The 25746-nt window shown below is 46.9% G+C and overlaps 1 protein-coding gene across 1 annotated transcript; it reads left to right on the top strand.

Moving 5' to 3' along the window:
* The first annotated feature begins 5540 nt into the window (after positions 1-5540).
* kcna2b (potassium voltage-gated channel, shaker-related subfamily, member 2b) lies at positions 5541-23689 on the top strand. Its single transcript, XM_052484267.1, has 4 exons — positions 5541-6016; positions 16534-16745; positions 17169-17412; positions 21880-23689. Exons 2-4 carry the CDS (start codon positions 16555-16557, stop codon positions 22975-22977), a joined length of 1533 nt encoding a protein of 510 aa, XP_052340227.1. The 5' UTR covers positions 5541-6016; positions 16534-16554; the 3' UTR covers positions 22978-23689.
* The last annotated feature ends 2057 nt before the right edge of the window (positions 23690-25746 follow it).

Raw genomic sequence — 25746 nt, 5'->3', positions numbered from 1 at the left:
TGTTACAAAAGTCATAATGAGTTGTGTTAGGTTGACAACACAACCAAATATCAACATTTAAAGGAGATGTTTCTTCTGCTTGGATAGATACATCTGACCCACTTGTTTAATCCTATTATTATTATTATTATTATTATTATTATTATTATTTTGCTTCAATTTTTTGGTTTAGATGGAAAACCCGAATCCAACATATAAATTGTCCAGAAGTTAATTTATTTACAGTATTGCAAAAGTGATATTGAATTGTGTTTGGTTGTCAACTCAACCAAATATCAACATTTGAACTAACCTGTACCCCCCCACATTGACTCGGTATTGTTATTTTATTGTGTTACTTATTATTTTATTTTTTACTTTAGTTTATTTAGTAAATATTTTCTTAACTCTATTTATTAAACTGCATTGTTGGTTAAGGGCTTGTAGGTAACCTTTGTACAGCGCATGTAACAAATGACGTTTGATTTGATTTGATTTAAAGGGGGTAGAGGAGGAGGAGCTGTGGTCGCTGGGTGGTTTGGGGCCTAGTGGTTAGAGTGTTGGACTAGTAACAGAGAGGTTGCAAGATCAAATCCCCGAGATGACAAAGTAAAAATCTGTCGTTCCACCCCTGAACAAGGCAGTTAACCCGCTGTTCCTAGGCTGTCATTGAAAATAAGAATTTGTTCTTAACTGACTTGCCTGGTTAAATAAAGGTACAAATTATATACAGTGGGGAGAACAAGTATTTGATAAACTGCCGATTTTGCAGGTTTTCCTACTTACAAAGCATGTAGAGGTCTGTAATGTTTATCATAGGTACACTTCAACTGCGGGAGACGGAATCTAAAATAAAAATCCAGAAAATCACATTGTATGAATTTTAAGTAATTCATTTGCATTTTATTGCATGACATAAGTAATTGATCACCTACCAACCAGTAAGAATTCCGTCTTTCACAGACCTGTTCGTTTTTCTTTAAGAATTCCTCCTGTTCTCCACTCATTACCTGTATTAACTGCACCTGTTTGAACTCATTACCTGTATAAAGACACCTGTCCACACACTCAATCAAACAGACTCCAACCTCTCCACAATGGCCAAGACCAGAGAGCTGTGTAAGGACATCAGGGATAACATTGTAGACCTGCACAAGGCTGGGATGGGCTACAGGACAATAGGCAAGCAGATTGGTGAGAAGGCAACAACTGTTGGCGCAATTATTAGAAAATGGAAGAAGTTCAAGATGACGGTCAATCACCCTCGGTCTGGGGCTCCATGCAAGATCTCACCTCGTGGGGCATCAATGACCATGAGGAAGGTGAGGGATCAACCCAGAACTACACGGCAGGACCTGGTCAATGACCTGAAGAGAGCTGGGACCACAGTCTCAAAGAAAACCATTAGTAACACACTACGCCGTCATGGATTAAAATCCTGCAGCGCACGCAAGGTCCCCCTGCTCAAGCCAGCGCATGTCCAGGCCCATCTGAAGTTTGCCAATGACCATCTGGATGATCCAGAGGAGGAATGGGAGAAGGTCATGTGGTCTGATGAGAAAAAAATTGAGCTTTTTGGTCTAAACTCCACTCGCCGTGTTTGTAGGAAGAAGAAGGATGTGTACAACTCCAAGAACACCATCCCAACTGATGATGGATGGGGCCATGTATCGCAAGATCTTGGCCAACAACCTCCTTCCCTCAGTAAGAGCATTGAAGATGGGTCGTGGCTGGGTCTTCCAGCATGACAACGACACAAAACACACAGCCTGAGCAACTAAGGACTGGCTCCGTAAGAAGCATCTCAAGGTCCTGGAGTGGCCTAGCTAGTCTCCAGACCTGAACCCAATAGAATTTTTTGGGATCGAGCTGAAAGTCCGTATTGCCCAGCGACAGCCCCGAAACCTGAAGGATCTGGAGAAGGTCTGTATGGAGGAGTGGGCCAAAATCCTTGCTGCAGTGTGTGGAAACCTGGTCAAGAACTACAGGAAATGTATGATCTCTGTAATTGCAAACAAAGGTTTCTGTACCAAATATTAAGTTCTGCTTTTCTGATCAAATACTTTGTCATGCAATAAAATGCAAATGCATAACTTAAAAATCATACAATGTGATTTTCTGGATTTTGGTTTTAGATTCCATCTCTCACAGTTGAAGTGTACCTATGATAAAAATGACAGACCTCTACATGCTTTGTAAGTAGGAAACACTGCTGATTTTGCAGGTTATCAAATACTTGTTCTCCCCACTGTATCTATTTTGTGCAACACTCTTAAGTCTGGCTTAGGGTTTCAAGCTTCAAGTCACATCTCCATCTTAACCAAAAATCTAAGTTAAAAGAAAAGGACTAAATAAAATTAAACTTTAAATGCTCTTTACAGTTTTATTTGATTCAGTACCTATTATTATTATTTTCTTAAACTTAAAATAATTAATAAATTTAAACTTAGATTGTTGGTTGAAATTGAGACCTGAATCCAACAGATTCAATACTGACTTGAAGCTTTAAACCCAAGGACAATATGTATGGTTTATTATTGGTTGAACCCCGGGTTGACTTGAAACAATAGCTGTTGATGGCTTCCCTAATGCTTTATTAGCCTTAATAGAATCATTGATGATATTTGACTTGTAGATAAATGGTCACATTTCATTTGCTCTGTTGAACCTACCCTTTGGATGTCTTTTACGAGCAACAGTGAATTTATATAGTTATTAAGAGATCTCCCAGTTATTCTCACCATAACACACCGGTAGAAACCAGTGACCAATGTCAAAGCTAAGCTAGGCTTGGTTCAAATCCAGCATGGAAGACCGAAGGGATAGCTGTAGATGCAACATCTCTCCAGTAGGAGGTGCTGTAGAGAGATCAACTGTCCAGTAGGTGCTGTAGATACATCATCTCTCCAGTAGGAGGTGCTGTACATACATCATCTCTCCAGTTGAAGGTGCTGTAGATACATCATCTCTCCAGTAGGAGGTGCTGTAGATACATCATCTCTCCAGTAGGAGGTGCTGTAGATACATCATCTCTCCAGTAGGAGGTGCTGTAGATACATCATCTCCAGTATGAGGTGTTGTAGATACATCATCTCTCCAGTAGGAGGTGCTGTACATACATCATCTCTCCAGTTGAAGGTGCTGTAGATACATCATCTCTCCAGTAGGAGGTGCTGTAGATACATCATCTCTCTAGTAGAAGGTGCTGTAGATACGTCATCTCTCCAGTATGAGGTGTTGTAGATACATCATCTCTCTAGTAGGAGGTGCTGTACATACATCATCTCTCCAGTAGGAGGTGCTGTACATACATCATCTCTCCAGTAGGAGGTGCTGTACATACATCATCTCTCCAGTAGGAGGTGCTGTAGAGAGATCATCTCTCCAGTAGGAGGTGCTGTAGAGAGATCATCTCTCCAGTAGGAGGTGCTGTAGATACATCATCTCTCCAGAATGAGGTGTTGTACATACATCATCTCTCCAGTAGGAGGTGCTGTACAGAGATCAACTCTCCAGTAGGAGGTGCTGTACATACATCATCTCTCCAGTAGGAGGTGCTGTAGATAGATCATCTCTCCAGTAGGAGGTGCTGTAGAGAGATCATCTCTCCAGTAGGAGGTGCTGTAGATAGATCATCTCTCCAGTAGGAGGTGCTGTAGATAGATCAACTTTCCAGTAGGTGCTGAACATACATCATCTCTCCAGTAGGAGGTGCTGTAGATAGATTAACTCTCCAGTAGGAGGTGCTGTAGATAGATCAACTCTCCAGTAGGAGATGCTGTAGATACATCAACTCTCCAATAGGAGGTGCTGTAGATAGATCAACTCTCCAGTAAGAGGAGCTGTAGATAGATCAACTCTCCAGTAGGAGGTGCTGTAGATATATCAACTCTCCAGTAGGAGGTGCTGTAGATAGATCAACTCTCCAGTAGGAGGTGCTGTAGATAGATCAACTCTCCAGTAGGAGGTACTGTAGATAGATCAACTCTCCAGTAGGAGGTGCTGTAGATAGATCAACTCTCCAGTAGGAGGTGCTGTAGATAGATCAACTCTCCAGTAAGAGGAGCTGTAGATAGATCAACTCTCCAGTAGGAGATGCTGCCCAGCCTGCTGTGCCCAGTGGATGGTGTGATCCCTCTAAAGGTGTGCATATATTAGGAGGACATTTTGGGACGTTGTTGTTCGTTTTAGACTTTGGTAGGGGCTTTTTCGGTTATTAGGGCAAACAACATTTTTCTTGAGGCAAGCCGACGTCAACGCCCGTTCGTCAGTGATTGGTCAACAGTAGGGATTCTTCAGTAAAGTGTTTGTTGTCATTGAAAGGGACAGGACTAGTTTTCATACACATTTTTTTCATTTAGAAATACTGCACCAATCATCTTAGTTAGATGTAAAATTGCCCGACTAAGATGTCCTCTGCAAAATGAATGACAGAATTCTTGAGTTATTTTAGATTCATTCTAATTTGAGGTACGGAGTCTCAAAAGGGACAAGCGGTTCTATTGTCTCTTTTTTCTCATTTTTTCAAGTGAATGTCTTTTAAGGTAGGAGCACACTCGTTGGGTTGGCCCGACTTTTGGCTAGCCGCCAGCTGAACTGACGCCTCAACACAGGCCTGCAGGTGGCAGAACAGTAGTGGTTTAACGACAGAGAGACAGATGCTACAAATCACTGCCATGGTTATTGAGAGCCCTGGCTGGCTGGTCCACTCAAAGCTCATGCATATATTAAACACACGCACTGCTCACGCCTCGGACACGTTTACTGCCACGCACACACACACACACACACACACACACGCACGCACACGCACACACACGCACGCATGCACACACACACACACACACACACACACACACACACACACACACACACACACACACACACACACACACACACACACACACACACACACACACACACACACACACGCACTGCTCACGCCTCGGACACGTTTACTGCCACGCACACACACACACACACGCACACACACACGCACGCACGCATGCACACACACACACGCACGCACACACGCACGCACACACACGCACGCACGCATGCACACACACACACACACGCACGCACGCACACGCACTGCTCACGCCTCGGACACGTTTACTGCCACGGACACACACACACACGCACACACACACGCACGCACGCATGCACACACACACACGCACGCACACACACACACGCACGCATGCACACACACACACACACGCACGCACGCACACACGCACGCACACACACACGCACACGCACACATAGATGTCTATACAACAGAGTAAATGTAATGTCGTAGGACAGTAAAAGCAACCATATGGATGACCTCTAACTGTCACACATTCTTTATCATTGCGTGTGATTAATATCCTCTTTAAACAACTCAAGACATAAATAGTTGTCTTTCTTGGCTCAACTATTCTTTAGTTTTAGTGTTGTGTTTTTCGTTCTGATTTTTAGTAGGTTACCATATACAGGTCAACGTGCCATGGAGGTGTCTCTCTTAGAAACAGCATTAACATTAGTTCAACTAGCTGACGATGCAGGATAGACATTTTTACAAATTCTAAGAATAACTCGGGGGAACCGTTTCTGCCTATTCATCCGACGCTTCCCCTTTAATGTGAATATCGAGGAGTGGCGGAGAGGGGAACGGACGGCTCTTTGTATGCGCGACAATGTCCAACTGCAGCCTGTGCGTTTTAGCGCCAACCAGCTGAATGATGGCGAATTGTGAGAGCCGTGAGAGAAACAGAGAGAGAGAAAGAGAGAGAGAGAGAAACAGACAGACAGTCAGGGGACGGGGTTACATTAGATACATCGTGTCTGTTTAACTTGTAGCGAGCTCCGGAGAGAAAGGGCGGAGAGCAACAAATAAGGATACATTTTCAGTGTTTATGAGGAGGAGACGAGTCAGGACCCCAGCATCAACCACAGCGGAGAGAGCATCGCGGCGGGTCCCCAGTATCAACCCTTCACCAGCCGAGAGAGCATCGAGGCGGAGCACCGCGGCAGGGAGAGCGGCATTAGGGTGATTGCTGCATGTCTTCTCTCTCTGAATGCTGAATGCCTAGAGAGCGGCGAGCTCGACTAACTAGGCTGATTATGACTGAATCGGCAGCTGCTGTGAGCTGCTATGAGCATAGTGCATGGAGCCTGCTGTGTTCTGCCTGTCTATCTGATATGATGAACCGCCCCGGAGAGAGAGAGGTGCCGCGGCAGTAGAGCATGTTGTCAGAGACACCTGCCGCTCCTAACGGGCACTGGCTGGTTCTAGCCTGGTTCTAGCCTGGTTCTACCCTGGTTTGTAGGTTCCTCTGCTGCTAATAGAGAGACAAACACACTGAACACGGTCAGTAAGACAGACAACAGGATGTTGATGATGATAATAGTAACGGTGATGATGATGACGATGATGGTGATGATGGTGATGATGATGAGGCTTGATAGTTTCCCTGCACTTGGACGAACAGGTGTGTGTCTCTCATCACATATATAATATAGCTCTGATGTTTTCATCCCTACTGAAAACACTAACAGAGAACATGAAAGGACTGTGTTATTCCACGGATGATGAAATTCAGACTGAAATGGATCCGGTTATCGCTATCATCATTACTTTGTGTATCAATGGCTCTTCCCCATCATATAGATGTGGTAATAGTGGTGCTGAAGAAAGCCAAACTAATGCCATATCATTTTGTGACCACATGGTAAAATAACAACCTTCCATGATCATAAATGATAGTTACCTGCCGGGCCGCTACTAACCTGCCCTGTGTCTTCACAGTAAGACCTTCTGTCTGTATGCATGGATCTATGATCATAAACCATAGTTACCTGCCGGGCCGCCACTACCCTGCCCTGTGTCTTCAAAGTAAGACCTTCTGTCTGTATGCATGGATCTATGATCATAAACCATAGTTACCTGCCGGGCCGCCACTACCCTGCCCTGTGTCTTCACAGTAAGACCTTCTGTCTGTATGCATGGATCTATGATCATAAACCATAGTTACCTGCCAGGCCGACACTACCCTGCCCTGTGTCTTCACAGTAAGACCTTCTGTCTGTATGCGTGGATCTATGATCATAAACCATAGTTACCTGCCGGGCCGACACTACCCTGCCCTGTGTCTTCACAGTAAGACCTTCTGTCTGTATGCGTGGATCTATGATCATAAACCATAGTTACCTGCCGGGCCGCCACTACCCTGCCCTGTGTCTTCACAGTAAGACCTTCTGTCTGTATGCGTGGATCTATGATCATAAACCATAGTTACCTGCCGGGCCGACACTACCCTGCCCTGTGTCTTCACAGTAAGACCTTCTGTCTGTATGCATGGATCTATGATCATAAACCATAGTTACCTGCCGGGCCGACACTACCCTGCCCTGTGTCTTCACAGTAAGACCTTCTGTCTGTATGCATGGATCTATGATCATAAACCATAGTTACCTGCCGGGCCGACACTACCCTGCCCTGTGTCTTCACAGTAAGACCTTCTGTCTGTATGCATGGATCTATGATCATAAACCATAGTTACCTGCCGGGCCGCCACTACCCTGCTCTGTGTCTTCACAGTATTACCCTACTGCTGTTCAAGGCAGTCATGATGTTCTACAGGACTAGCTACATTACCCTACTGCTGTTCAAGGCAGTCATGATGTTCTACAGGACTAGCTACATTACCCTACTGCTGTTCAAGGCAGCGTCATGATGTTCTACAGGACTAGCTACATTACCCTACTGCTGTTCAAGGCAGTCATGATGTTCTACAGGACTAGCTACATTACCCTACTGCTGTTCAAGGCAGTCATGATGTTCTACAGGACTAGCTACATTACCCTACTGCTGTTCAAGGCAGTCATGATGTTCTACAGGACTAGCTACATTACCCTACTGCTGTTCAAGGCAGCGTCATGATGTTCTACAGGACTAGCTACATGACCCTACTGCTGTTCAAGGCAGCATCGTGATGTTCTACAGGACTAGCTACATTACCCTACTGCTGTTCAAGGCAGCGTCATGATGTTCTACAGGACTAGCTACATTACCCTACTGCTGTTCAAGGCAGCGTCATGATGTTCTACAGGACTAGCTACATTACCCTACTGCTGTTCAAGGCAGCATCGTGATGTTCTACAGGACAGGGAGAACGGGTGTAAGAGGGGGTGTCTCATTCTGCTGATCCCTGCATCTCTGAGCCATATTTTAAGAAGTGCTCTCTTTATGAAAAGTGTCCCTCCCTGCGCACCACCACCGTCACCCCTTCACCTACAGAACGGGTACCAACCGATGGCCGAGCAGAGGCAGCACAGGCTGAGAAGCGAGGTGGCGAGGGCTCCAAGGTAGACAGCCCTCCCCCTCCCGATAGACGGGATACATAGCCGTCTGTCAGCAGTCAGGCTCCATCGTTACCGTGGGTGTGATACTGGTGTGTATTTCAGGTGGTGGTGTCATACTGGTGTGTATTTCAGGTGGTGATGTCATACTGGTGTGTATTTCAGGTGGTGATGTCATACTGGTGTGTATTTCAGGTGGTGATGTCATACTGGTGTGTATTTCAGGTGGTGTGATACTGGTGTGTATTTCAGGTGGTGGTGTGATACTGGTGTGTATTTCAGGTGGTGATGTCATACTGGTGTGTATTTCAGGTGGTGATGTCATACTGGTGTGTATTTCAGGTGGTGCTGTGATACTGGTGTGTATTTCAGGTAGTGATGTCATACTGGTGTGTATTTCAGGTGGTGCTGTGATACTGGTGTGTATTTCAGGTGGTGGTGTCATACTGGTGTGTATTTCAGGTGGTGCTGTGATACTGGTGTGTATTTCAGGTGGTGATGTCATACTGGTGTGTATTTCAGGTGGTGCTGTGATACTGGTGTGTATTTCAGGTGGTGATGTGATACTGGTGTGTATTTCAGGTGGTGTCATACTGGTGTGTATTTCAGGTGGTGATGTCATACTGGTGTGTATTTCAGGTGGTGCTGTGATACTGGTGTGTATTTCAGGTGGTGGTGTCATACTGGTGTGTATTTCAGGTGGTGCTGTGATACTGGTGTGTATTTCAGGTGGTGATGTCATACTGGTGTGTATTTCAGGTGGTGATGTCATACTGGTGTGTATTTCAGGTGGTGTCATACTGGTGTGTATTTCAGGTGGTGATGTGATACTGGTGTGTATTTCAGGTGGTGTCATACTGGTGTGTATTTCAGGTGGTGGTGTGATACTGGTGTGTATTTCAGGTGGTGGTGTCATACTGGTGTGTATTTCAGGTGGTGATGTGATACTGGTGTGTATTTCAGGTGGAGATGTGATACTGGTGTGTATTTCAGGTGGTGTGATACTGGTGTGTATTTCAGGTGGTGATGTGATACTGGTGTGTATTTCAGGTGGTGGTGTGATACTGGTGTGTATTTCAGGTGGTGCTGTGATACTGGTGTGTATTTCAGGTGGTGGTGTGATACTGGTGTGTATTTCAGGTGGTGTCATACTGGTGTGTATTTCAGGTGGTGCTGTGATACTGGTGTGTATTTCAGGTGGTGGTGTGATACTGGTGTGTATTTCAGGTGGTGTCATACTGGTGTGTATTTCAGGTGGTGCTGTGATACTGGTGTGTATTTCAGGTGGTGATGTCATACTGGTGTGTATTTCAGGTGGTGATGTCATACTGGTGTGTATTTCAGGTGGTGTCATACTGGTGTGTATTTCAGGTGGTGATGTGATACTGGTGTGTATTTCAGGTGGTGTGATACTGGTGTGTATTTCAGGTGGTGATGTGATACTGGTGTGTATTTCAGGTGGTGATGTCATACTGGTGTGTATTTCAGGTGGTGATGTGATACTGGTGTGTATTTCAGGTGGTGATGTCATACTGGTGTGTATTTCAGGTGGTGATGTCATACTGGTGTGTATTTCAGGTGGTGATGTGATACTGGTGTGTATTTCAGGTGGTGCTGTGATACTGGTGTGTATTTCAGGTGGTGCTGTGATACTGGTGTGTATTTCAGGTGGTGGTGTGATACTGGTGTGTATTTCAGGTGGTGATGTCATACTGGTGTGTATTTCAGGTGGTGGTGTGATACTGGTGTGTATTTCAGGTGGTGCTGTGATACTGGTGTGTATTTCAGGTGGTGGTGTCATACTGGTGTGTATTTCAGGTGGTGATGTGATACTGGTGTATATTTCAGGTGGTGATGTGATACTGGTGTGTATTTCAGGTGGTGATGTCATACTGGTGTGTATTTCAGGTGGAGATGTGATACTGGTGTGTATTTCAGGTGGTGATGTGATACTGGTGTGTATTTCAGGTGGAGATGTGATACTGGTGTGTATTTCAGGTGGAGATGTCATACTGGTGTGTATTTCAGGTGGTGGTGTCATACTGGTGTGTATTTCAGGTGGTGATGTGATACTGGTGTGTATTTCAGGTGGTGATGTGATACTGGTGTGTATTTCAGGTGGTGATGTCATACTGGTGTGTATTTCAGGTGGTGATGTGATACTGGTGTATATTTCAGGTGGTGATGTCATACTGGTGTGTATTTCAGGTGGTGGTGTGATACTGGTGTGTATTTCAGGTGGTGGTGTCATACTGGTGTGTATTTCAGGTGGTGTGATACTGGTGTGTATTTCAGGTGGTGATGTCATACTGGTGTGTATTTCAGGTGGTGGTGTGATACTGGTGTGTATTTCAGGTGGTGGTGTCATACTGGTGTCTATTTCAGGTGGTGTGATACTGGTGTGTATTTCAGGTGGTGGTGTGATACTGGTGTGTATTTCAGGTGGTGGTGTCATACTGGTGTCTATTTCAGGTGGTGTGATACTGGTGTGTATTTCAGGTGGTGGTGTCATACTGGTGTGTATTTCAGGTGGTGGTGTCATACTGGTGTGTATTTCAGGTGGTGGTGTCATACTGGTGTGTATTTCAGGTGGTGATGTGATACTGGTGTGTATTTCAGGTGGTGATGTCATACTGGTGTGTATTTCAGGTGGTGCTGTGATACTGGTGTGTATTTCAGGTGGTGATGTGATACTGGTGTGTATTTCAGGTGGTGCTGTGATACTGGTGTGTATTTCAGGTGGTGATGTCATACTGGTGTGTATTTCAGGTGGTGGTGTGATACTGGTGTGTATTTCAGGTGGTGATGTGATACTGGTGTGTATTTCAGGTGGTGGTGTCATACTGGTGTGTATTTCAGGTGGTGATGTGATACTGGTGTGTATTTCAGGTGGTGATGTGATACTGGTGTGTATTTCAGGTGGTGATGTGATACTGGTGTGTATTTCAGGTGGTGATGTGATACTGGTGTGTATTTCAGGTGGTGATGTGATACTGGTGTGTATTTCAGGTGGTGGTGTGATACTGGTGTGTATTTCAGGTGGTGCTGTGATACTGGTGTGTATTTCAGGTGGTGGTGTCATACTGGTGTGTATTTCAGGTGGTGCTGTGATACTGGTGTGTATTTCAGGTGGTGATGTGATACTGGTGTGTATTTCAGGTGGTGATGTGATACTGGTGTGTATTTCAGGTGGTGATGTGATACTGGTGTGTATTTCAGGTGGTGATGTCATACTGGTGTGTATTTCAGGTGGTGCTGTGATACTGGTGTGTATTTCAGGTGGTGATGTCATACTGGTGTGTATTTCAGGTGGTGCTGTGATACTGGTGTGTATTTCAGGTGGTGGTGTGATACTGGTGTGTATTTCAGGTGGTGATGTGATACTGGTGTGTATTTCAGGTGGTGTCATACTGGTGTGTATTTCAGGTGGTGATGTGATACTGGTGTGTATTTCAGGTGGTGATGTCATACTGGTGTGTATTTCAGGTGGTGGTGTGATACTGGTGTGTATTTCAGGTGGTGGTGTGATACTGGTGTGTATTTCAGGTGGTGCTGTGATACTGGTGTGTATTTCAGGTGGTGATGTGATACTGGTGTGTATTTCAGGTGGTGATGTCATACTGGTGTGTATTTCAGGTGGTGGTGTGATACTGGTGTGTATTTCAGGTGGTGATGTCATACTGGTGTGTATTTCAGGTGGTGCTGTGATACTGGTGTGTATTTCAGGTGGTGGTGTGATACTGGTGTGTATTTCAGGTGGTGATGTGATACTGGTGTGTATTTCAGGTGGTGATGTCATACTGGTGTGTATTTCAGGTGGTGGTGTGATACTGGTGTGTATTTCAGGTGGTGATGTCATACTGGTGTGTATTTCAGGTGGTGGTGTGATACTGGTGTGTATTTCAGGTGGTGGTGTGATACTGGTGTGTATTTCAGGTGGTGGTGTCATACTGGTGTGTATTTCAGGTGGTGATGTCATACTGGTGTGTATTTCAGGTGGTGGTGTGATACTGGTGTGTATTTCAGGTGGTGATGTCATACTGGTGTGTATTTCAGGTGGTGATGTCATACTGGTGTGTATTTCAGGTGGTGATGTCATACTGGTGTGTATTTCAGGTGGTGATGTCATACTGGTGTGTATTTCAGGTGGTGGTGTGATACTGGTGTGTATTTCAGGTGGTGGTGTGATACTGGTGTGTATTTCAGGTGGTGATGTGATACTGGTGTGTATTTCAGGTGGTGCTGTGATACTGGTGTGTATTTCAGGTGGTGGTGTGATACTGGTGTGTATTTCAGGTGGTGGTGTGATACTGGTGTGTATTTCAGGTGGTGATGTGATACTGGTGTGTATTTCAGGTGGTGATGTGATACTGGTGTGTATTTCAGGTGGTGGTGTCATACTGGTGTCTATTTCAGGTGGTGTGATACTGGTGTGTATTTCAGGTGGTGGTGTGATACTGGTGTGTATTTCAGGTGGTGGTGTCATACTGGTGTCTATTTCAGGTGGTGTGATACTGGTGTGTATTTCAGGTGGTGCTGTGATACTGGTGTGTATTTCAGGTGGTGGTGTGATACTGGTGTGTATTTCAGGTGGTGGTGTGATACTGGTGTGTATTTCAGGTGGTGGTGTGATACTGGTGTGTATTTCAGGTGGTGGTGTGATACTGGTGTGTATTTCAGGTGGTGATGTGATACTGGTGTGTATTTCAGGTGGTGATGTGATACTGGTGTGTATTTCAGGTGGTGCTGTGATACTGGTGTGTATTTCAGGTGGTGCTGTGATACTGGTGTGTATTTCAGGTGGTGCTGTGATACTGGTGTGTATTTCAGGTGGTGGTGTGATACTGGTGTGTATTTCAGGTGGTGATGTCATACTGGTGTGTATTTCAGGTGGTGATGTGATACTGGTGTGTATTTCAGGTGGTGCTGTGATACTGGTGTGTATTTCAGGTGGTGCTGTGATACTGGTGTGTATTTCAGGTGGTGCTGTGATACTGGTGTGTATTTCAGGTGGTGGTGTGATACTGGTGTGTATTTCAGGTGGTGATGTGATACTGGTGTGTATTTCAGGTGGTGCTGTGATACTGGTGTGTATTTCAGGTGGTGGTGTCATACTGGTGTGTATTTCAGGTGGTGGTGTGATACTGGTGTGTATTTCAGGTGGTGATGTGATACTGGTGTGTATTTCAGGTGGTGATGTGATACTGGTGTGTATGTTAGGTGGTGATTTATACATGTTATTTTATTTATTTACATTTTATTACTAACGTGTATTTATTTTTATACTATTTAAACTGGTTGTCCTTAGAGAGACGTTTTATGTCTCTATTTGGTTAGGTCAGGGTGTGATGTGGGGTGGGCATTCTAATGTTTTCTTTTCTATGATTTTGTATTTCTATGTTTTGGCCGGGTATGGTTCTCAATCAGGGACAGCTGTCTATCGTTGTCTCTGATTGGTAACCATACTTAGGCAGCCATTTTTCCCTCCTTTCAGTGTGGGTAGTTGTCTTTTAGCCCTGTAAGCTTCACAGCTGTTTCTTGTTTGTTGGCGGTATTTATTAAAATAAAAGGAAAATGTACGTTCACCACTCTGGTCCGCTTCTTTCGCCGGCCGTGACACTGGTAAAGGTGATATAATATTAGTGTGTCAGCCTGTGATTCATAAACCATCGAGGATAATTCTGAACCAATTTGTCTCTGATTTAATATTTCATTCAGACTTCTTCAATAATGCAGACCCAGCTCCTCTCGGTTGCTACAGACAGTCCTTTAACAGATCAAATATTACCAATCTGCTCCCCATTATGGAAAATAGACACCAAGTTTGTCCCAAATGGCACCCCATTCCCTATATAGTGCACTACTTTTGACCAGGGCCCATATGGCTGTTGTCAGAAGTAGTGCACTACTTTTGACCTGGGCCCATATGGCTGTTGTCAGAAGTAGTGCACTACTTTTGACCAGGGCCCATATGGCTGTTGTCAGAAGTAGTGCACTACTTTTGACCAGGGCCCATATGGCTGTTGTCAGAAGTAGTGCACTAGGTGGGGAATAGGGTGCCATTGAGGATGGACACATCAACAACTGCATGCTTCCCTCTCTGCAGCATTTAGAGAACCATCTCAGACCTTGGATAGATGTGGTAATTGGAGACTAATGTATTGGCTGCATCCCAAATGGCTCCCTTAGTCCACTACTTTTGACCTGGGTTATACCCTATTGGCCCTACCCTATGGGCCCTGGTCAAAAGTAGTGCACTATATAGGGAATAGGGTGCCATTTCAGGATGCAGACAAAGTGTATCTATCACGTAGAGATTGTATGGAATGGATGGAGTTCTCAGCGTCTAATCAGGTTATTCTGGTGGTCTTATTGGCCTATAAGAGAGATGATTCGGTCGGACTGGGGATACTATTGATCAGTGGCTCGTATGAAAGAGAAACTCATTACCAGTAATCACTTAATACAAGCAGACAGGATGGCGTCGTCACATTATTCACAATGTAGAGACGATCCCCCAAAAACATCTGATAACATAACATGGAGCATGTCCGTGTAAAGTGCTTTTCAGTCCAGGACTGGGTGTAATTGGTGTCCGGGAAACCAGCCCTGTTCGAAGTGACGTGATTCACCGTTTTTATGTTGTGTTTGTCAATTTGTGAGTCATATCTAACCATCCTATTATCTTATCCTGTTTTATCATCAAATCCTATCATCCAATCCTATCATCCAATGCTATCATCCTATCCTATCATCATATCCTAAAGTCCTATTTTATCATCCAATCCCATCATCCTATCTTATCATCCTATCATCCAATCCTCATATCCTATCATCCTATTTTATCATCTTATCATCATATCCTATCATCATATCATCATATCCTATCATCCTATCATCATATCATATCATCCTATCCTATTTTATCATCTTATATCATATCTTATCATCCTATCATCCTATCATCCTATCTTATCATCCTATCTTATCATCCTATCCTATCATCATATCCTATCTATCATATCCTATCATCATATCCTATAAGTCCTATTTTATCATCCAATCCCATCATCCTATCTTATCATCCTATCATCCAATCCTCATATCCTATCATCCTATTTTATCATCTTATCATCATATCTTATCATCCTATCATCCTATCTTATCATCCTATCTTATCATCCTATCTTATCATCCTATCCTATCATCATATCCTATCATCCTATCTTATCATCCTATCATCCAATCCTCATATCCTATAATCCTATTTTATCATCTTATCATCATATCTTATCATCCTATCATCCTATCCTATCATCATATCATCATATCACATCATCATATCCTATCATCATATCCTATCATCATATCCTATCATCATATCCTATCATCATATCCTATCATCATATCCTATCATCATATCCTATCATCATATCCTATCATCATATCCTATCATCATATCCTATCATCATATCACATCATCATATCCTATCATCATATCCTATCATCCTATCCTATCATCATATCACATCATCATATCCTATCATCATATCCTATCATCATATCCTATCATCATATCCTATCATCATATCACATCATCCTATCCTATCATCATATCCTATCATCCTATCCTATCATCCTATCCTATCATCATATCCTATCATCCTATCCTATCATCATATCCTATCATCATATCTTATCATCCTATCCTATCATCATATCCTATCATCATATATCATTATCATCCTATCCTATCATCATATCACATCATCCTATCCTATCATCATATCCTATCATCATATCCTATCATCATATCCTATCATCCTATCCTATCATCATATCCTATCATCATATCTTCATCATCCTATCCTATCATCATATCCTATCATCATATCTTATCATCCTATCTTATCATCATATCCTATCATCATATCCTATCATCCTATCCTATCATCATATATCATCATCCTATCATCATATCATCCTATCATCATATCCTATCATCCTATCCCATCATCCTATCCTATCATCATATCCTATCATCATATCTTATCATCCTATCCTATCATCATATCTTATCATCATATCATATCATCATATAACCCTATCATCCTATCCTATAAACCTGTCATTTTATCCTATCACCATATCATCCCAACCTATCATCCCTTCTGACCTCTCCCTCTCCCTGTCTTAACGCTGCAGGCTCCGTCCTCTTCCTCCACCATGACGGTTGCTACAGGTGACCTGGGGGACGAGGCGGCGGCCCATCCCGGTGACCCGTACGAACCAGAACCGGACTACGAGTGCTGTGAGCGCGTGGTCGTCAACATCTCTGGGCTGCGCTTCGAGACTCAACTGAAGACCCTCTCCCAGTTCCCTGAGACCCTGCTGGGGGACCCCAAGAAGAGAATGAGGTGACTATAGTCCTTTAGTAATATTGGTTATACTGTATGTTAACTCCTAGAAGAGAATGAGGTGACTATAGTCCTTTAGTAATATTGGTTATACTGTATGTTAACTCCTAGAAGAGAATGAGGTTAGATAGTACTCTTATACTGATAACTCTTTAATAAGGTTGAATATTGTAATTTCTTTCTGCTTGTATCTACTACTGACATTGAGGGCTCTTTTCATTCCGTTTAGCAGAAATTGGATGCGTGATTGGAATTTAAAAGCAATGTTCCTGTTGTTAGTGGCGACTGCGTTCACAGTAAACACTGAAAATGTTTGCTCAACCCGAAATTACCTTTCCATTTCTATGTCGTAATCGGTAATACTTCAGCAATAAAATCTATGAAGTATTAGAACATCATTCAACACCCCCTCTCTTTCTCCAGGTACTTTGACCCTCTGAGGAACGAGTATTTCTTCGACAGGAACCGGCCCAGCTTCGACGCCATCCTCTACTACTACCAGTCAGGAGGGAGACTGCGTCGGCCGGTGAACGTCACTCTTGACATCTTCTCTGAGGAGATCCGCTTCTACGAGCTGGGAGAGGAGGCCATCGAGATCTTCAGGGAGGATGAGGGCTTCATCAAGGAGGAAGAGCGACCTCTTCCAGAGAACGAGTTCCAGAGACAGGTACATTCTAATGATGTATGCTTTTTGTTTGTGTTTTTATTTTTAGGCTGCAGTTACAATTTGAAAAGACATTTTAGCTGCTTGCAACTGAGTTGCTTCTTGATTGCTCCTCCCACCCCGTACCCCCTGAACCTCTCTCCCAACCCGTACCCCCTGAACCTCTCTCCCACCCCGTACCCCTGAACCTCTCTCCCACCCGTACCCCCTGAACCTCTCTCCCACCCCGTACCCCTGAACCTCTCTCCCACCCCGTACCCCTGAACCTCTCTCCCACCCCGTACGCCTGAACCTCTCTCCCACCCCGTACCCCCTGAACCTCTCTCCCACCCCGTACCCCCTGAACCTCTCTCCCCCCCCGTAACCCTGAACCTCCCTCCCACCCCGTACCCCTGAACCCTCTCCCACCCCATTAATCCCTGAACCTCTCTCCCACCCCGTACCCCCTGAACCTCTCTCCCACCCCGTACCCCCTGAACCTCTCTCCCACCCCATTAATCCCTGAACCTCTCTCCCACCCCGTACCCCTGAACCTCTCTCCCACCCCGTACCCCTGAACCTCTCTCCCACCCCATTAATCCCTGAACCTCTCTCCCACCCCGTACCCCCTGAACCTCTCTCCCACCCCGTACCCCCTGAACCTCTCTCCCACCCCGTACCCCTGAACCTCTCTCCCACCCCGTACCCCCTGAACCTCTCTCCCACCCCGTACCCCCTGAACCTCTCTCCCACCCCGTACCCCCTGAACCTCTCTCCCACCCCGTACCCCCTGAACCTCTCTCCCACCCCATTAATCCCTGAACCTCTCTCCCACCCCGTACCCCCTGAACCTCTCTCCCACCCCGTACCCCTGAACCTCTCCCACCCCATTAATCCCTGAACCTCTCTCCCACCCCGTACCCCCTGAACCTCTCTCCCACCCCGTACCCCCTGAACCTCTCTCCCACCCCGTACCCCTGAACCTCTCTCCTACCCCGTACCCCCTGAACCTCTCTCCCACCCCGTACCCGCTGAACCTGTCTCCTACCCCGTACCCCCTGAACCTCTCTCCCACCCCGTACCCCTGAACCTCTCTCCCACCCCGTACCCCTGAACCTCTCTCCCACCCCTGAACCCGTACCCCCTGAACCTCTCTCCCACCCCGTACCCCCTGAACCTCTCTCCCACCCCGTACCCCCTGAACCTCTCTCCCACCCCATTAATCCCTGAACCTCTCTCCCACCCCGTACCCCCTGAACCTCTCTCCTACCCCGTACCCTCGGAACCTCTCTTCCACCCCGTACCCCCTGAACCTCTCTCCCACCCCGTACCCCTGAACCTCTCTCCCACCCCGTACCCCTGAACCTCTCTCCCACCCCGTACCCCCTGAACCCTCTCTCCCACCCCGTACCCCCTGAACCTCTCTCCCACCCCGTACCCCTGAACCTCTCTCCCACCCCGTACCCCCTGAACCTCTCTCCCACCCCGTACCCCTGAACCTCTCTCCCACCCCGTACCCCCTGAACCTCTCTCCCACCCCGTACCCCCTGAACCTCTCTCCCACCCCGTACCCCCTGAACCTCTCTCCTACCCCGTACCCCCTGAACCTCTCTCCCATCCCGTACCCCCTGAACCTCTCTCCCACCCCATACCCCCTGAACCTCTCTCCCACCCCGTACCCCTGAACCTCTCTCCCACCCCATACCCCCTGAACCTCCCTCCCCAACTCATCTGAAACTTGGTTACGTCCAGTTGAAACCAGTGAATCAAAACAAATGCTTTTGTCAAATGATGAATTTGAAGGTTGGAAACTCCAGTCATTTCAACACAGCTGTCAGTGCTGCTGAACAGTGGTCAAGGTGAACATAAGAGACCCGAACGGGACCTGAATAAATAAATAGTGGCATCAGGACTAGTTAAGGTTCATGTCCATTAGGACTAGTTAATGTTAATGTCCATCAGGACTAGTTAAGGTTCATGTCCATCAGGACTAGTTAAGGTTCATGTCCATCAGGACTAGTTAAAGTTCATGTCCATCAGGACTAGTTAAGGTTCATGTCCATCAGGACTAGTTAAGGTTCATGTCCATCAGGACTAGTTAAGGTTCATGTCCATCAGGACTAGTTAAGGTTCATGTCCATCAGGACTAGATAAGGTTCATGTCCATCAGGACTAGATAAGGTTCATGTCCATCAGGACTAGTTAAGGTTCATGTCCATCAGGACTAGTTAAGGTTCATGTCCATCAGGACTAGTTAAGGTTCATGTCCATCAGGACTAGATAAGGTTCATGTCCATCAGGACTAGATAAGGTTCATGTCCATCAGGACTAGATAAGGTTCATGTCCATCAGGACTAGTTAAGGTTCATGTCCATCAGGACTAGTTAAGGTTCATGTCCATCAGGACTAGTTAAGGTTCATGTCCATCAGGACTAGTTAAGGTTCATGTCCATCAGGACTAGTTAAGGTTCATGTCCATCAGGACTAGTTAAGGTTCATGTCCATCAGGACTAGTTAAGGTTCATGTCCATCAGGACTAGTTAAGGTTCATGTCCATCAGGACTAGTTAAGGTTCATGTCCATCAGGACTAGTTAAGGTTCATGTCCATCAGGACTAGTTAAGGTTCATGTCCATCAGGACTAGTTAAGGTTCATGTCCATCAGGACTAGTTAAGGTTCATGTCCATCAGGACTAGTTAAGGTTCATGTCCATCAGGACTAGTTAAGGTTCATGTCCATCAGGACTAGTTAAGGTTCATGTCCATCAGGACTAGTTAAGGTTCATGTCCATCAGGACTAGTTAAGGTTCATGTCCATCAGGACTAGTTAAGGTTCATGTCCATCAGGACTAGTTAAGGTTCATGTCCATCAGGACTAGTTAAGGTTCATGTCCATCAGGACTAGTTAAGGTTCATGTCCATCAGGACTAGTTAAGGTTCATGTCCATCAGGACTAGTTAAGGTTCATGTCCATCAGGACTAGTTAAGGTTCATGTCCATCAGGACTAGTTAAGGTTCATGTCCATCAGGACTAGTTAAGGTTCATGTCCATCAGGACTAGTTAAGGTTCATGTCCATCAGGACTAGTTAAGGTTCATGTCCATCAGGACTAGTTAAGGTTCATGTCCATCAGGACTAGTTAAGGTTCATGTCCATCAGGACTAGTTAAGGTTCATGTCCATCAGGACTAGTTAAGGTTCATGTCCATCAGGACTAGTTAAGGTTCATGTCCATCAGGACTAGTTAAGGTTCATGTCCATCAGGACTAGTTAAGGTTCATGTCCATCAGGACTAGTTAAGGTTCATGTCCATCAGGACTAGTTAAGGTTCATGTCCATCAGGACTAGTTAAGGTTCATGTCCATCAGGACTAGTTAAGGTTCATGTCCATCAGGACTAGTTAAGGTTCATGTCCATCAGGACTAGTTAAGGTTCATGTCCATCAGGACTAGTTAAGGTTCATGTCCATCAGGACTAGTTAAGGTTCATGTCCATCAGGACTAGTTAAGGTTCATGTCCATCAGGACTAGTTAAGGTTCAGTTGTCCATCAGGACTAGTTAAGGTTCATGTCCATCAGGACTAGTTAAGGTTCATGTCCATCAGGACTAGTTAAGGTTCATGTCCATCAGGACTAGTTAAGGTTCATGTCCATCAGGACTAGTTAAGGTTCATGTCCATCAGGACTAGTTAAGGTTCATGTCCATCAGGACTAGTTAAGGTTCATGTCCATCAGGACTAGTTAAGGTTCATGTCCATCAGGACTAGTTAAGGTTCATGTCCATCAGGACTAGTTAAGGTTCATGTCCATCAGGACTAGTTAAGGTTCATGTCCATCAGGACTAGTTAAGGTTCATGTCCATCAGGACTAGTTAAGGTTCATGTCCATCAGGACTAGTTAAGGTTCATGTCCATCAGGACTAGTTAAGGTTCATGTCCATCAGGACTAGTTAAGGTTCATGTCCATCAGGTCTAGTTAAGGTTCATGTCCATCAGGTCTAGTTAAGGTTCATGTCCATCAGGACTAGTTAAGGTTCATGTCCATCAGGACTAGTTAAGGTTCATGTCCATCAGGACTAGTTAAGGTTCATGTCCATCAGGACTAGTTAAGGTTCATGTCCATCAGGACTAGTTAAGGTTCATGTCCATCAGGACTAGTTAAGGTTCATGTCCATCAGGACTAGTTAAGGTTCATGTCCATCAGGACTAGATAAGGTTCATGTCCATCAGGACTAGTTAAGGTTCATGTCCATCAGGACTAGTTAAGGTTCATGTCCATCAGGACTAGTTAAGGTTCATGTCCATCAGGACTAGATAAGGTTCATGTCCATCAGGACTAGATAAGGTTCATGTCCATTAGGACTAGTAAAGGTTTATGTCACACATTTTAGTGTCTAGTTAACCTAAACTGTTAACATCAAGTACATCTCAGAGACTATTTGCTGTCTGCTGTAACATTTTATGAATAAAAACATTGACCTTTGACCTTTAACAGGTGTGGCTGCTGTTCGAGTATCCCGAGAGTTCCGGCGCGGCCCGTATCATCGCCATCATCAGCGTCATGGTGATCCTGATCTCTATCGTGTCCTTCTGCCTGGAGACACTCCCCGTGTTCCGGAACGACGAAGAGGACGATGGCAACAAGGTGTTCCAGCCCTTCAACAACTCCACCTCTTCCTACACGTCTTCCTACTTCACTGATCCCTTCTTCATCCTGGAGACGCTCTGCATCATCTGGTTCTCCTTTGAGTTCCTCGTCCGCTTCTTCGCGTGTCCTAGTAAAGCCGGGTTCTTCGGTAACATTATGAATATCATCGATATTGTGGCGATTATTCCATATTTCATCACGTTGGGCACAGAGCTGGCAGAGAAACCGGAGGACGGGCAGGCTGGGCAGCAGGCCATGTCCCTCGCCATCCTCAGGGTCATCCGTCTAGTCAGGGTGTTCAGGATCTTCAAGCTGTCCAGACACTCCAAGGGGCTCCAGATCCTGGGCCAGACACTGAAGGCCAGCATGCGGGAGCTGGGTCTGCTCATCTTCTTCCTCTTCATCGGAGTCATCCTCTTCTCCAGCGCTGTCTACTTCGCCGAGGCCGACGAGGCGGACTCACAGTTCAGCAGCATCCCAGAAGCCTTCTGGTGGGCCGTAGTCTCTATGACCACCGTCGGCTACGGCGACATGGTGCCCACCACCATCGGCGGGAAGATCGTGGGCTCTCTCTGCGCCATCGCTGGCGTGCTGACCATCGCCCTGCCCGTCCCCGTCATCGTGTCCAACTTCAACTACTTCTACCACCGAGAGACGGAGGGCGAGGAGCAGGCGCAGTACCTGAACACTCCCGTTGCCCCCAAGGCCGACTCAGCCGAGGACCTGAAGAAGAGCGGCCGCAGCGGGAGTGGATCCACCCTCAGTAAGTCAGACTACATGGAGATACAGGAGGCTGCACTGAACCACAGCACTGAGGACTTCAGAGCAGAGAGCCTCAAGACAGGAAACTGCACCCTGTTGGCTAATGCAAATCAGCAAGCTAATTCTAACACAGTGGCTAACACCAACTACGTCAACGTCACCAAGATGAGAACGGATGTATAGCCTCCTTCAGGCGTTACCACAGTGACTTCCTTGGCTGTAGAGGTGCAGGGGGACTGGAAGGAAAGAGTAGAGTGGGGAGAAGACTGAGGAAAAACCCCTCCTCTCTGATGTTGAAAAGGCTTGGACTCCCTACTGTGGGAGTACAGAATGGATCACATAAACTCTGGTAAGAGCAGAGATCCGGCATCTCATTCCCCCAAAACAGATCTGTTCCTAACTCAACCCCTTGCCCTTCCTTCTCCTGTTGGGAGTTGAAGCATCCGTTCGGTGACTGCATGGCGTTAGTCTGGGCTTTGTCACTGTTCAGCTGTCCAGTAGTCGTCTATAGGCTCAGCTCTGCTCGCTGCAGTAGTCCAATAGTAGCCAAACTGCCCACTGGTACTAGACAATATAAACACACTGACAGGAAAACGAGACCACACCCTTATCTTGTTCCACACTCTGCTCAAACTGCCCGCTGGTACCGTCAGCACAGATCTAGCATCAGCCTGCCCTGAACAAATCCGAGCCGTAACCAGTAGGAGATATACTGAAAAACTGACCTCAGATCAGCGTCTCATCTTATAACTACTTAGCTCTAACTGCCAGCCTATAGGAGCTTCTTAACTTCCTCTCTCCCACCCCATACCCCCTGAACCTCTCTCCTACCCCGTACCCCCTGAACCTCTCTCCCACCCCATTAATCCCTGAACCTCTCTCCCACCCCGTACCCCTGAACCTCTCTCCCACCCCGTACCCCTGAACCTCTCTCCCACCCCGTACCCCTGAACCTCTCTCCCACCCCGTACCCCTGAACCCTCTCCCACCCCGTACCCCTGAACCTCTTTCCCACCCGTACCCCCTGAACCTCTCTCCCACCCCGTACCCCTGAACCTCTCTCCCACCCCGTACCCCCTGAACCTCTCTCCCACCCCGTCCCACCCCCCCTGAACCTCTCTCCCACCCCATTAACCCCTGAACCTCTCTCCCACCCCATTACCCCCTGAACCTCTCTCCCACCCCATTAACCCCTGAACCTCTCTCCCACCCCATTACCCCCCTGAACCTCTCTCCCACCCCGTACGCCCTGAATCTCTCTCCTGAACCCCTCCCACCGTACCCCTGAACCTCTCTCCTACCCCGTACCCCTGAACCCTCTCCCACCCCATACCCCCTGCACCTCTCTCCTACCCCGTACCCCTGAATCTCTCTCCCACCCCGCACCCCCTGAACCTCTCTCCCACCCCGCACCCCTGAACCTCTCTCCCACCCTGTACCCCCTGAACCTCTCTCCCACCCTGTACCCCCTGAACCTCTCTCCCACCCCGTACCCCCTGAACCTCTCTCCCACCCTGTACCCCCTGAACCTCTCTCCCACCCCGTACCCCTGAACCTCTCTCCTACCCCGTACCCCTGAACCTCTCTCTCCCACCCCGTACCCCCTGAACCTCTCTCCCACCCCGTACCCCCTGAACCTCTCTCCCACCCCGTACCCCTGAACCTCTCTCCCAACCCCGTACCCCCTGAACCTCTCTCCCACCCCGTACCCCTGAACCTCTCTCCCACCCCGTACCCCCCCTGAACCTCTCTCCCATCCCGTAACTCCTGAATCTCTCTCCCACCCCGTACCCCTGAACCTCACTCCCACCCCGTACCCCCTGAACCTCTCTCCCACCCCGTACCCCCTGAACCTCTCCCACCCCGTACCCCTGAACCTCTCTCCCACCCCATTAATCCCCTCTCCCACCCCGTACCCCTGAACCTCTCTCCCACCCCGTACCCCTGAACCTCTCTCCCACCCCGTACCCCCTGAACCTCTCTCCCACCCCGTACCCCTGAACCTCTCTCCCACCCCGTACCCCCTGAACCTCTCTCCCACCCCATTAATCCCTGAACCTCTCTCCCACCCTGTACCCCCTGAACCTCTCTCCCACCCCAGTACCCCCTGAACCTCTCTCCCACCCCGCACCCCTGAACCTATCTCCCACCCCATACCCCCTGAACCTCTCTCCCACCCCCGATCCTCTCTCCCTGAACCTCTCTCCCACCCCGTACCCCCTGATCTCTCTCCCACCCCTGAACCTCTCTCCCCTCTGAATCCCCTCTCTCCCACCCCGTCTCTCCCCCCCTGAACCTCTCTCCCACCCCGTACCCCCTGAATCTCTCTCCCACCCCATTAATCCCTGAACCTCTCTCCCACCCCGTACCCCTGAACCTCTCTCCCACCCCGTACCCCTGAACCTCTCTCCCACCCCGTACCCCCTGATCTCTCTCCCACCCCTGAACCTCTCTCCCACCCCCTGATCTCTCTCCCACCCCGTACCCCTGAACCTCTCTCCCACCCCGTACCCCTGAACCTCAACTATGTGGACGTTATTTCACCTCAGAAGAATGTAATAGGTATTTCATCAATGTGCTTAATGCCCTGTCAGCTCTCTGGGCTCTAGCAGTCCCTGCCAGCCCATTGCAGTACTTCAACCTAGGAACCGTCTCTTTATTTCATGTGTCTTCAGAAACTCCATGACAGTGGATATGGATGTAAACTACCCCCACATCTCCTCTATCTCTCTCTAGCTGAGTCCTTGATAGAGGGCTGGCTGCAAAGGGGTGGTGGTGGTGGGGGGGGATCTCTTAGAGCAGAGTGAATGTCTTGTATTTATTCATGTGTGTACATATTATTGGTCGTTATTTATTTTTATATCCCTGCGGTGCGGGTCTGAATGTGTGTTTTTGGCTTGCGGTGGGTCCAGATCCCATCTGTTCTGGGTGGGAGAGAGAGGCCCAAACTGA

The sequence above is a fragment of the Oncorhynchus keta genome, chromosome 28, assembly GCF_023373465.1.
Source record: "Oncorhynchus keta strain PuntledgeMale-10-30-2019 chromosome 28, Oket_V2, whole genome shotgun sequence".
NCBI classification, from domain to species: Eukaryota; Metazoa; Chordata; class Actinopteri; order Salmoniformes; family Salmonidae; genus Oncorhynchus; species Oncorhynchus keta.
The sequence above is the reverse complement of the archived record's forward strand: the minus strand, read 5'-3'. Positions and strand labels throughout refer to the sequence as shown.